This window comes from Numenius arquata, unplaced genomic scaffold (genome assembly GCF_964106895.1).
Source record: "Numenius arquata unplaced genomic scaffold, bNumArq3.hap1.1 HAP1_SCAFFOLD_154, whole genome shotgun sequence".
Taxonomy (NCBI): domain Eukaryota; kingdom Metazoa; phylum Chordata; class Aves; order Charadriiformes; family Scolopacidae; genus Numenius; species Numenius arquata.
In genome coordinates this window covers 165,574-178,596 of record NW_027415214.1, presented here as the reverse complement: position 1 = coordinate 178,596, position 13,023 = coordinate 165,574, and the positions used below count along the sequence as shown (strand labels likewise).

At 51.8% G+C, this 13,023-nt stretch overlaps 2 protein-coding genes across 2 annotated transcripts; one reads left to right on the top strand and one right to left on the bottom strand.

The window, feature by feature from the left end:
• Positions 1-2,608: 2,608 nt before the first annotated feature.
• On the top strand, positions 2,609-3,181 carry LOC141478517 (olfactory receptor 14J1-like). Its single transcript, XM_074167553.1, has one exon. It carries the CDS (start codon positions 2,609-2,611, stop codon positions 3,179-3,181), a length of 573 nt encoding a protein of 190 aa, XP_074023654.1.
• An 8,511-nt stretch (positions 3,182-11,692) lies between these two features.
• On the bottom strand, positions 11,693-12,628 carry LOC141478516 (olfactory receptor 14A16-like). Its single transcript, XM_074167552.1, has one exon. It carries the CDS (start codon positions 12,626-12,628, stop codon positions 11,693-11,695), a length of 936 nt encoding a protein of 311 aa, XP_074023653.1.
• Between the last annotated feature and the right edge of the window lie 395 nt (positions 12,629-13,023).

The window sequence follows — 13,023 nt, the reverse complement described above, 5'->3', positions numbered from 1 at the left end:
TGTATGGTTGGACTCGGTGATCTCAGAGGTCCTTTCCAACCATGATGATTGTGTGATTCTTTGCATGGGGACGGGGTTCCTGTGCTGTCCATGGCAGGTGCAGGCAGTTGTGCTGCAGAGCCCTGGCACCTCCCACAGCACCACAGGCCTGAATTGGTGACTGAAATTAAGATTCAGCTGCACTGAATTAGGTGAGGCAATGAAGGGATGCACAGGAGACAACTGCCAGACAGAGAGAGACTCAGCTGTCCCTGTGCCACACGACCCCACGAGGTCAGCTGAATCCCTCTCTGGGCTGCCCTGGACATCAGGACAGTTACAGGTTCACTTCTCCTACAGGTGGGCACCTTGTGTCGTTTAAGTTTGGCAAAGGAATTTCCCACCCTCAATCAATCCCTTCCCTCAGCAATGGCAGATGAGATCATTCCCTGTCCCTGTCTGGGTGTCCTCTCTGAAGATGGGACAATGATCAGGTGACCCATGGGCCTCCCTCTTTTTGTAATGGGAGAAATGACAGTGCAGGAAAGAAGTGTCTGTCCCCAGCTGAGAGACTGAAAACAAGTGATTGCCTCAGCCTGTTTCACAGCAGGTTCCCCTGGAGCCCCAGGGACACCTCAAGGAATTCCAGAGGGGCCAGAGGAAGCGCTGCCTTGGGCTGTTGCTCTGCTGCTGAGCTGGGCCGGGCTCCTGGGATGGAGGGAGCTCCTGGCCATGGGGCAGCGCATCAGAGAGACAGCTCTGCCCAGGAGCAGCTCCTCTGCCAAGCGCAGCAGGGCTGAGGGCACTGCCTGCAGGCACCGAGGGGAGTGAGGTACAGAGAGGATAGAGGCAGTCTGGGGAGTGGGGGGACGGTTCTGAGCTTGTTCATGGAGAAATCTTCACATCTTTTGACACAGTAAGTCTCTGGCTGTAGGGACATTAAGATGACTATCTTGGAGAGGTGTTCTAGAGCTGACACATTACATGACTGATAGGACCTCTCAGGATGGCTCTCCTGGTTTCTTTGGTGTGGAGAAGGAGGATGTGCTCCAGAGCAGGGCTTCAATGCCACACCATCACGGGGACAAGGATTGAAGGCTGCCTTCTGCCGGGGACAGCCGAGAGGGTGTGAAGCTGGGAGTGCATCCAGGGGTGCCCAGGGCTGTCCTGCAGAGCAGGGTCCCTGCACCCCAGGGGTCTGTGTGCCAGGACAGGGACTTTGCTGCCTGCCAGGGTCAGCTCTCAGCCTGCCCGGGGAGCTCCCCATGGAGCATCTGTGGGGAGAAGCTGGAGTGGAAGGAGTGACCCCTGTCAGTAAAAGATCCTACTTCATTCACGAGGGCTATCAGGGATGTCCTACTGCGTGGGACAGGGCTGCTGAGAGCTCCAGATCACCCCCAGGACATTGGCAGAGGCAGCATTTCAAGAGGAAGGGCAAGGCAGGGGCTCCATTAAAGACGAAGACTTTTCATTTTTCTGTGCTGTCAGCTTTCTCCCAAGGGAAAAGGGAAAGGAGCTCTCACTGAACTGAGGGATCAGCAGATCTGCCAGAAACCTCATACCGTGCCTTCCCCCACTCCTCTCCCTACAGACAGCAGCAGCATCACCTTTGCCTGCAGCATCAGGCTTTACCTCATCTACTGCTCAGGAGCCACAAACAGGGAGATGTCCCTGGGCAGTGCCCTGCTGCCAGGAGGGGTCTGCAGGGCAGAGCTGAGCACAGGGTGGGTGGGGGTCTCTGGGAGCAGTGACAGGGAGAGACCTGGGGACAGAGAGACAGCTCCCAGCAGGGACAGCCCCAGGCAGCAGAGAGCCAGGCCGCCCCTCTGCATCCCTCTCTGCTCAGCTGCACAGGGAAAGGGACAACAGACGGGAGAAATGGACTTGGAACCTGGACTCTCCCACACTCACAAAAGGCCGTTTTCTTCCTCAAGGACGGTGTCAGGGAGACCATTCTCCCACGGAGAGAGGTGTAAGCACAGGACACCTGGGTGGTGACCAGCAGGTACTGGTGTGCAGAGCAGCTCTCCTGGCTCTGCCCCAGGGCACAGAGAGCCTTTTTGTCACCCAGGGATCAGCAGTGTCCAGGCTAAAGACAACGGGAAGGAGAGGGATATCCGCCCCTGCAAAGGACGTGCCCTCACTCAGCAGCACACACCTGAGCTCACAGTCAATTTGGCGGGATTTTTTTTGGAAAACAGCACAGGACAGGGTCAAAGAAGTCGGTCATAACTTGTCAATGTCTTCTTCTCTTTCAACAGTCCCCCATGTGTAGGGTGAACAAATGCCCAACAGCAGCTCCATCACCCAGTTCCTCCTCCTGGCATTCGCAGACACACGGGAGCTGCAGCTCTTGCACTTCGGGCTCTTCCTGGGCATCTACCTGGCTGCCCTCCTGGGAAACGGCCTCATCATCACTGCCATAGCCTGTGACCACCGCCTCCACACCCCCATGTACTTCTTCCTCCTCAACCTCTCCGTTCTTGACCTGGGATCCATCTCCACCACTGTCCCCAAAGCCATGGCCAATTCTCTCTGGGACACTAGGGCCATCTCCTACCGGGGGTGTGCTGCACAGCTATTTCTGTTTGTCTTCTTGATGTCAGCAGAGTTTTATCTTCTCACTGTCATGGCCTACGACCGCTACGTTGCCATCTGCCAACCCCTGCACTACGGGACCCTCCTGGGCAGCAGAGCTTGTGTCCACATGGCAGCAGCTGCCTGGGGCAGTGGGTTTCTCAATGCTCTCCTGCACACGGCCAATACATTTTCCCTACCCCTCTGCCAGGGCAATGTCCTGGACCAGTTCTTCTGTGAAATCCCCCAGATCCTCAAGCTCTCCTGCTCACACTCCTACCTCAGGGAAGTTGGGCTTCTTGTGGTCAGTGTCTGTTTATCATTTGGTTGTTTTGTGTTCATTGTGGTGTCCTATGTGCAGATCTTCAGGGCCGTGCTGAGGATCCCCTCTGAGCAGGGACGGCACAAAGCCTTTTCCACGTGCCTCCCTCACCTGGCCGTGGTCTCCCTGTTTATCAGCACTTCATTTTTTGCCCACCTGAAGCCCCCCTCCATCTCCTCCCAAGTTCTAGACCTGGTGGTGGCTGTTCTGTACTCAGTGGTGCCTCCAGCAGTGAACCCCCTCATCTACAGCATGAGGAACCAGGAGCTCAAAGGTGCAGTGTGGAAACTGATGACCAGATGATTTTCTGAAACAATAAGCTGTTTTCTTCTACAAATCACTGTTAACGTAACTCATTATATGTCAAGCTCATGTACTGTAGTTTATGTTAGTTTTAATTCTGTGTTTAGGCCTTTGTTTGGTTTTTGTTGTTGTTTTTTTCTTTTTTGCTTTACTTTGTATAATGTTTTCTACCAAAAAAACCAACTTGTTTTGCTGTTTCGAATTATGCATTTTTCCAAATTTGTGAAATCTACATACTGTATAAATGAGGACCTGCTCTCTCTGTGTATTAAAATAAAATATAGAACCATCCAGCAACCTGTTGCCCGAAATCCTTCTTCTCAGGCTTTCACTGGAGCTGCAGGGCAATGCCTGTGAGCAGAGGTGGAGGGGAAAGAGTCCGAGCACAGCAGCTCTGTCAGCGAGCACCAACCTTGGTCTTTTCCAATTTGTTCTCTTTCCACACCCACACTCTCCTTCTGAGCCCTTGCCTTGCTATGGAGCCCGAGTGCTCTGGCAGCTCATCCTCCTGCTGTGTGGCAGCCCTGGACCACAGGCCAGGACAGGCACTGGGCAATTCCCTTCCAGAGCTGAACTCCCTAACAGCACCTCCATCATATCAGAGACTCCTCAGGGCAGGGCATGAAGTCATAGTTCTTTTTATAAAGTTGGCATTTCCTTTTCCCAGGAAAGTGCCCCACAGTTGAAAACACAAGTGCAGAGCTTAACTGTGTGAGTGTGCAAGGCGTGGGCACACAACAGAGTCCTTGCACAGCCAGGCATCCTAGGAAAGACAGGAAGGACCAGCAGGGCAGGTTCTCCTCTGGTCCTGTGAGTGCTGGACACCCCAAGGAAGCTTCCCCAGGATAATTGTCACACACCCTGCCAGTAACAACCACCATTTCTGGCTCTGGCCTCTTATCCCAGCTTGGGGAGGCTGGTTGTCCCTCTAAAGAATCATAGAGTTTTCTAGATTGGATGGGACCTTTCAGATCATCGAGTCCAAGCATAAACCTAACCCTGACAAAAACCATCACTAAACCATGTCATTAAGCACCACGTCTTTTAAATACTTCCAGGGATGACAATTCCACCACTTCCCTGGGCAGCCTGTTCCAGTGCTTGATAACCCTTTCAGTGCAGAAAGTTTTCCTGATATCCAATCTGAACCTCCCCTGGTGTCACTTGAGGCCATTTCCTCTTGTCCTGAAGAATTCCATGTTTGTATTGGACAGCTGAGATGTCCGCATGTACGTCGTGTGTGCGTGGTGAGATTAACTCCAGTGAGTACAAAGACCATCAGAAGTTCCTGGGAGTTCCTCAAAGGTCTGTGGGACAGTTAGTTTCTTGAGATCCGTTCATTTTGAGGGTAACATCCTGGGAAAGCCGCTGGATGCAGCACAGGGATGGGCTTCCTTGGACCGAGGTCCCTGTGTCCATTCCTCAGCTGTGGGGCATCTCAGAGAGGTGCAGAGCAGGAGACAGCCCGCAGGGCCGAGGGGCTGCAGCCTCTGGGGGTGGCCACCGGAGGCCAGGGAGTCTGCTGCAGGGCCTCTGCCTGTGCCAGGGAAGGACTCGTGTCTCTGAACAGCCCTGTCAGAGCCCTGACATTGCTGTGTGTGATGCCAGGAACAGCCCCCACCATCCCAAGGAGATTTCTCTCACTTGCCCTCTCTCACCTCTCCTGTGCCCCCCGGGGGAGTGGAGACTCGCCTGGCTCTGAGGGGATGCGGATCAGGAGGGAGCCCGGTGGAGGCAGGACAGCCCTGCTTTTGGTCAGCAAAGAGAAGAAGATAACAGGAACCGTTGCAGGTCTTTGCTTCTTCAAAGGGCCATCATGTCCAATGAGTGACCTTTGCCTCATTGCCTGTGAAATGCATATTAAAGTTGACCCCCCTGCATATGCTAATGAGGATTATAGACATCATGCGAAACATATATGACCGTAGCACTCGTCTCTGCACCCAAATCATACAACCTGGGGGAGGGAAACCTCATAATTTTGGAAAGAAAAAGACGGAGAAAATGACTGCTAAACTGGGAGAGAAGAACCTCGACACCTGAGGGACCGGTCGAGGGGCTGCGTTCTCTCCCTCCACCCCAGGCAGGGACGCCTTCCTGGGTCAGCGCTGCGCCTTTCACCCTCTGGTGAATGTTACCCTGAGCTGTTGTATTATTACTATTTTTACCAGCAATATTAACCTCAATTAGTAGCGCTATTGTAGTTAGTGAATTTATCAACGCCAATCTCAAATCTGTTCTGAGGTTCTCAATAAAATAAATCATTTTGATTGATTGTGAATCTGACTCACTGCAAGTCCTTTGCTGGGACTCTGACAGACAAATCAGTGAAGGTCCTGGGACCCTGACAGACAAAACTAAAACTACATTCCTTTTGACACGACAGGCACGAACAGGACAACCAGGCGATCAGGCCCAGTCAGCATGGGCTTGTGAAAGGCAGGTCCTGCTTGACAAACCTGATCTCCTTCTATAAAGAGGTGACCCACTTGGTGGATGAGGGAAAGGCTGTGGATGTTGTTTCCCTGGACTTTAGTGAAGCCTTTGACAACATTTCCCACAGCATTCTCCTGGAGAAATGGCTGCCCATGGCTTGGATGGGAGCAAGCCAAATTACTCTTTGCTTGGTAAAAAACTGGCTGGGGGCTGGGCCCAGAGAGTGGTGGTAAATGGAGTTCAATCCAGTTGGCAGCCAATCACCAGTGGTGTTCCCCAGGGCTCAGTATCAGGGCCTGTTCTCTTTCATAACTTTATCAATGATCTGGACGAGGTGATTGAGTGAACCCTCAGTAAGTTCACAGAAGACACCAAGTTAGGTGGGAGTGTTGATCTGCTGGAGGGTAAGAAGGCTCTACAGAGTGATCTGGACAGTATGGACGGATGGATGTGCCTAGGCCAACGGTGTGAAGTTCAACAAGGCCAAGTGCCAGGTCCTGCACTTGGGTCACACCAACCCCATGAGCTCTACAGGCTGGGAGAAGAGTGGCTGGAGCTGCCCGGCAGAAAAGGACCTGGGGATGTTGGTCAACTGTCAGCTGAATATGAGCCAGCAGCATGTCCAGGTGGCCAAGAAGGCCAACAGCATCCTGGCCTGTGTCAGCATCATCAGTCCCTCAGCATTTCCCCTTGGATGCTACCTGAAAGGAGGGTGTAGAGAAGCGGGGGTCAATCTCTTCTCCCAAGTCACGGGCGACAGGACTAGAAGAAACGGCCTCAAGTTGCGCCAGGGGAGGTTCAGGCTGGCTATTAGGAAAAATTTTTTCCCTGAAAGGGTTATCAGACATTGGAATGGGCTGCCCAGGGAGGTGGTTGAGGCACCATCCCTGGAGGTATTCAAAAGACAGGTTGACGTGGTGCTGGGAGACATGGTTTAGTGATGGTGTTGCATTTTCTTGTTTTGTGGGTGTTTATTTTTGTCAGTTAGGTTGATGGTTGGACAAGATAATCTTGAAAGTCCCTTCCAACCTAGAAGATTCTGTGTGATTCTGTGTGATTATGGGGGCTTCATTCTTCTCCACACCCCTATCTACTATCACAGGGGTCTGGGTACTCAGGGAACAACTGGTCCTACTACTATAGGCTGAGGCAATTAAGGCATTAAGTGCCTTAGACTTTTCCTCATCCTTGGTCACTATCTTACCGCCCCCATCTAATAAAGGATGGAGAGTCTCCTTAGTCCTCCTTTTCTTGCTAATGTATTTGTAAAAACTCTCTTTATTGTGCTTAACGTCCAAACAGTCCTGGTTGTTTATGTTCACACGACTGATTTCTGACCAGAAAGCTGCACGGTGTTATTTTATATTTTTTATTTATTTTTTACGTTTGAAAAAAATATACAAGCACATGTTCATCATCTGAATCATCGGAGCACGTTTAAGAAATGGCCGAGTTTCCCACCATGACAGAATTTCCTGGGAGTGTACTAATGGCAGAAGAAATACTGATCTTCCCCTGTAATTTGTATTACCACTACTCTGTTAATTACTTCATCGACCTCGTTACTCAGGTGTTTCCACCTCTCCTGGTTCAATGGCCATGTCTAAGGACATCTTTTCAGCAGACTACCTGGATGCCTGCCCTTCCCATTGCTCTCACGTTTCTCCTCCGCTTGCTCTTTGGCCAGTCAGATGCCTTTCCACTCTCTACTTTCTGCTTTGAGGTTCAGGGAGTTAGAAACCTGCCCCATTGTTCAGAAGTCTCTTTAACTCTTTAGTCAACACCTTCCTTGTGTTTATATCTATCCTTTCTTACCTCTCTGTCTAAAAATGTTCTTGTCTGGAAACCCCTTGTGAAAGCTGGACGACAGGAGATGCTGCTTAGACTTTGCCTACATGTGAGGAGAGAGTTCTATAGTTTATTAAATTACATCAAGTTTAACTTTTCTTTGTCGGCAATGAAGAGAAACCTTTCTGTGCCGTTGTGCAGCCCGGTCTCTAAGGAAAGCAGGTGGGAGCTGGTGGAAAGGAGCTGTACCATCCAGCTGCAGAGTGCGGTGGAGAAGTCTGATGCGAGGAAAAGGGATGCAAGTGTGAAGTGGCCGAGGAGGGAACTGGTGGGCTTGAGGAGGTGAGGAGTGAGGTTGTCCATACAGTGTTGGACCTAAAGGGACTGCTTCTCCTGCCTGTACAGGTGTCTCCAGGAGACCCGCTGGATCAATACCCATTGGAGAATGCTGTTCTCACTTCTTCTATAAAGTAGAACAAGATAGAAAATACCCTTGAAAGAAAGAATCCTCCTTTATGAGATCTTCACGTAAAGCTTCATATTAGGTACCCAACTGAAACCTCTCCAATTAGTTGTACAAGTCCTAAGGCCTTAAAGAAAATTACAGGTAGAGACATAGCTCATTAGGGCTTTCTGTATCTTAATGAGCCCCATGGCATATTTGGTGCTGGGTCCATGAACCTCAGATGCCAAGCGGAGATTGAAGAAACCTCTCAAGAAATCAAAGTCAGAAGCAAACCCCAAAGTACCTTGAAGTATAAACGGGCCCCTGTGAGGGCCATTCCTGACAAAGCCTCCCCAGGGACTCGTTAGAGCAGATCACAGGAGGCCATGATGGCAGGAAGGCAAAGGTGCTGTGCAGGCAGCTCAGGTGCTGAGAAACCCCTGGCTTTGTTTGATGAAGCAGAAAGGCCAAGCCCTGACCCCCAGGCCCTGGGAAGGCAGATCCTGACCCTTTTGTGTGGGTTAAGGTTCTTCCTGGGGATGTGGGGAGTGCAATGCCAAAGACAGGACAATGGTACGACACCTCCCGGCCTCCCTGGGAGGGTTGCAAGGAGGCAACGATGCCCCATTGCCATGAGGATGATGTGTGTCTTCTTAGGCCATCGGCCATAGCCAAGGGGGCAAAGACCTGGGTTCTGCCAGGGCCTTTCAGCCCTGACAGCGCCCTTGGCCATCTGCACCACAGGCTGTCCTACACTGTCCCATGCCTGTGCCTGTTTCCCTACAGGCTGCAGACACCCAATGTACTTCCCCATCTTGTTCTCACGCCAGCATGTCCCTATCTGTACCGGTGTCTCTCCTTCCTCACCAGATGTTCTTTGAAACACAAAGCCATGGGCTGGTCCAGACTCCCTCTCAGGGACTTTTTGCACCACAGCACCACCCTCAGAATGACATTTCTTCATCCTCAGGTGCACTTTGGACGTCCAAAGCTGCAGTTTCTGATGATTTTCCTTTGCCATCCTGTTTCCCACTGTCAAAAATGGTGCCATCATCTTGAAATGTTCAAACTGTCTTGAGCTACTGCTATTCTTCCCTCAGCCTCCACTTCACTGGGCTAAGTAGCCCAGGTCTCTCAGCCCCTCCACACATGGCCCATAGCCCCATCCTGGCAGATGTGACCATTCCTTCCAATTCCTCCAGAACAGGGAGTCAACTCCCTGGGGAACACCACTCCCAATGTGGCCGCACTCCTGCTGAGTCAGGATGGACAATAAGTCTCCTTTTCTGGGTGGCCATATTCCTCCAACGTGCTCATGGCCATATTCTTGTTGGGCTGCTCTGGCTGACCTTGGGATGCCCAAACCTTTCTCCTTGAGGTTGCTCCTCAACCAGTCCTGTCTGAGCTTGCCTTGATGTACGGGTGTTGTGGTATAACCTTGGTAGACAGCTCAGTCCCACACAGCCACTCACTCACTTATGACGTCATATGGTATGGAATATGCTCATTTAGCTCAGCTGTCCCAGCGATGTCCCCTCTGAACTTCCCATGTACCCCCTGCCTACTTTTTGCTGGGGCAGCATCAGAAGCCCAAATGGCCTTGATGCTGTGCAAGCTCCGCTCAGCAGAAACTACAACATGGATGTGTTACCAGGTGGGTAACACACGGGGTGACTCCACACTGCCTTGGGTGCCTGGAACCATTGCAGTGACCAGGGGGAGAGCCCTGTCTGTCTGGGCACTGGGGCTGGTACGAGGCAATGGGGTCTGGAAGGAGGTTGCTGGCACAGTTTCCCCTGTCTGTCCATGCAGCAACAAGCCAGGCTGGATCTTTGGAGTGAGGGACTCTTCTTGAGGGCTCCCATGGGCATGGGGATGGTCTACAGTTTCCCAAGTCTCTGTATACTGCCTTTTCTGCTGGGGGACCACAGAAGCTGCGACCCCAGCAGAGGACCCAGGAGAAGTCTTCCTGTGGTCACAGCTGGACCCCAGTCCTCCAGCTCAGCCCCTGCTGAGGAACCTTGTCTAGGGGTGACTTTTGAGGTAAGTGCTGACACCCAGAGTGGGGAAGGTTGCCTGAAGAACATGTTCTGGGCACAAGGACTGAAGGATGGCAGCAAAGTGATGTGGCTTCCTTCAGTGCAAGCCCTGATACAGGGTCCCAGCCTTCCTTTCCATGACACCCTTCAGGAGGGATGATGGCACCAAGAGATGGCAAGTGGTGGACACCAGTCCTTCTCCAGCCACTTCCCAGGCCTGGTGGAGCACCAGCACAGCAAGGACTCTGCACCGTGAGCGTCCTTTAGGGTACCCAAACTCAGGGTATTGTCTTGGAGCGGCTGAACACATTCATTTTTCTCTCCAAGGCTATTTCTAGCCGTGGTGGGCTCCTCTGATCTCTCCCCACCCCTCCTCTGGTCCAGCCTGGTGGCGCTGTGCTCCTCACAGGGCCCCACGCTGGCAGTGATGCTCCACAGAGCAAGTGGGCTGTGGGCCCTTGGAGTGACTCCACACTGGCTGTGCTGGTCAGGGAGGGAAGCAGAATCAGCTGGAGGGGCCGCACTGCCACTGAGCTCCTTCCCAGGGGTCTACAGCTGTGGAACGGGCTCAGAGCTTTTTTCATGACTCAGGATGTTTTCCCATGTGCACATTGACCCATCCATGGGCTTTTACTGAAGGACACACGAATCACTCTCCAGTCTCCTTTTGGAGGGTCCCACCGGCCTCCCCTGGGATGGCAGAGCCCTTGTTTGCTTGTGGATACTGTTACGGTTTGAGAAAACCCATAACAATTTATGGTCATTTAGACAATTATTCTCTCACCCAATGACCCCTCCCCACCAGGAAAGGGGAATTGATTTAATAAGGGGAATCAATGTAATCGATTAAATAAATTTAATAATTTAAAAGGGAATAGATTTAATAGGATAAGACTAAATAATTGACAATAATACTAAAGAACCAGTATCAATCCCAATACTAATCTAAGATTTACAAGAATTATTCTCAGCCCATTCCATCAGCAGGAAGCTGTGTGCTCCCAGCAGGAACAGCAAAGGTTGGACACTGCAAGGGCTGAGGCTTTGGGGGGAAGGAAAGGGCTCAGGGGTTCAGAACCGGGGCGAGGAGTTCTCTGGACCATCACCATCAAGGGAGAGAGAAACTACACAGCAAACTTTTCTAATTTATATTGAATGTGACGATCATGGTATGAAATAATCCTGTTGGCCAGCCCAGGCCAAATGCCCAGGCCTTGCTCCTCCTTGTGCCTGCACCTGGCAAGGCTCAAAAACACCGAGACCTTGAATCCCACAGAGTCTGGCTGGCTATAAAGTAAATATTTTCATGAATTCAGACACTAGAGCTTCTAAAAGTGCAGTTTTCCCCAGCACTTTAAGAGAAGTTAGCCCTGTGACACCCAACCCAGGACAGATACTTAAAATTAGTGAGACCTGGGTCCAGCCCTCTCTCCCCAGAATGTCTCCCAGTGCCCTCTCCCCATAAACCCTCCGAGAACCAAGCTCAGCAGCAGCCATGGCGAGTGCAGTTCCTGGAGCCTGCTCCTGCCTTCAGCAGGAAGAAGAGCCCAGGCTTCAGGAGCTGCCCTTGGGAGAGATGCCCTTTGATTACAGAGATGCTCCTCAGGAAGCCAGCTCTGACACCGTGATGGCACATTTACCAAAGGCCTCTGTATTGTTCAGCACAGTAGGAGCATGCTTCTGGAGATGTGGAGCAAATACAGACATTCCTGTATGAACACAATGACCACAGATGAAAAAGAAATGAAGCACAAACCATCCTGAGAAAAGCTAAGAAGAGTCTGTGAGGGGAGACGGGCAGCTCTACAGCTGCTGGAGGTGAACCCATTGAATGAGTTTCTTCAATGCTTCTTTGAGCTCCTGGTTCCTCATGCTGTAGATGAGGGGGTTCACTGCTGGAGGCACCACTGAGTACACAACAGCCACCATCAGATCCAGGGATGGGGAGGAAATGGAGGGGGGCTTCAGGTAGGCAAATGTGCCAGTGCTGACAAAGAGGGAGACCACGGCCAGGTGAGGGAGGCACGTGGAAAAGGCTTTGTGCCGTCCCTGCTCAGAGGGGATCCTCAGCACGGCCCTGAAGATCTGCACATAGGGCACCACAATGAAAACAAAACAACCAAATGCTAAACAGGCACTGACCACAAGAAGCCCAACTTCCCTGAGGCTGGAGTGTGAGCAGGAGAGCTTGAGGATCTGGGGGATTTCACAGAAGAACTGGTCCAGGACATTGCCCTGGCAGAGGGGTAGGGAAAATGTATTGGCCGTGTGCAGGAGAGCAGTGAGAAACCCACTGCCCCAGGCAGCTGCTGCCATGTGGACACAAGCTCTGCTGCCCAGGAGGGTCCCGTAGTGCAGGGGTTGGCAGATGGCAACGTAGCGGTCGTAGGACATGACAGTGAGAAGATAAAACTCTGCTGCAATCATGAAGAGAAACAGAAATAGCTGTGCAGTACATCCCCAGTAGGAGATGGCCCTGGTATCCCAGAGGGAACTGGTCATGGCTTTGGGGACAGTGGTGGAGATGGAGCCCAGGTCAAGAACGGAGAGGTTGAGGAGGAAGAAGTACATGGGGGTGTGGAGGCGGTGGTCACAGGCGATGGCGGTGATGATGAGTGCGTTTCCCAGGAGGGCAGCCAGGTAGATGCCCAGGAAGAGCCCGAAGTGCAAGAGCTGCAGCTCCCGTGTATCTGCGAATGCCAGGAGGAGGAACTGGGTGATGGAGCTGCTGTTGGGCATTTGCTACCACTGGCTGTGGTTATCTGTTGAGAAGGAAAAGGCAGTACAAAGTTCAGCCTGACTTCTCTGAGCAAAACTAATTGCATGTCTCATTGCAACCCCCCACTCAGGCTCTCTCTTTTCAGGAAGACCTCTCTGCAGCTCCCTCACTTGAGCCCTGGCTTTTGCTGGATGAGGGTGCCATTGGGAGCAGGGACTCTGGAATGGGAAACTGAGGAGTCCTTCTGGCTGTGCCACAGGGTGATCTCAAATTAAATGTACTTGTGAGACATCAAAGAACTTTTTGTCTCTGTTCCCTGCAATTTTCCCAGCTGCAGAACTGAGCTGAGGGGATTTTGTTTTGTTTAATGTGTTCTAGATTCACCTGCCACGTTTAGGAGTGGGTTTGGATGCTT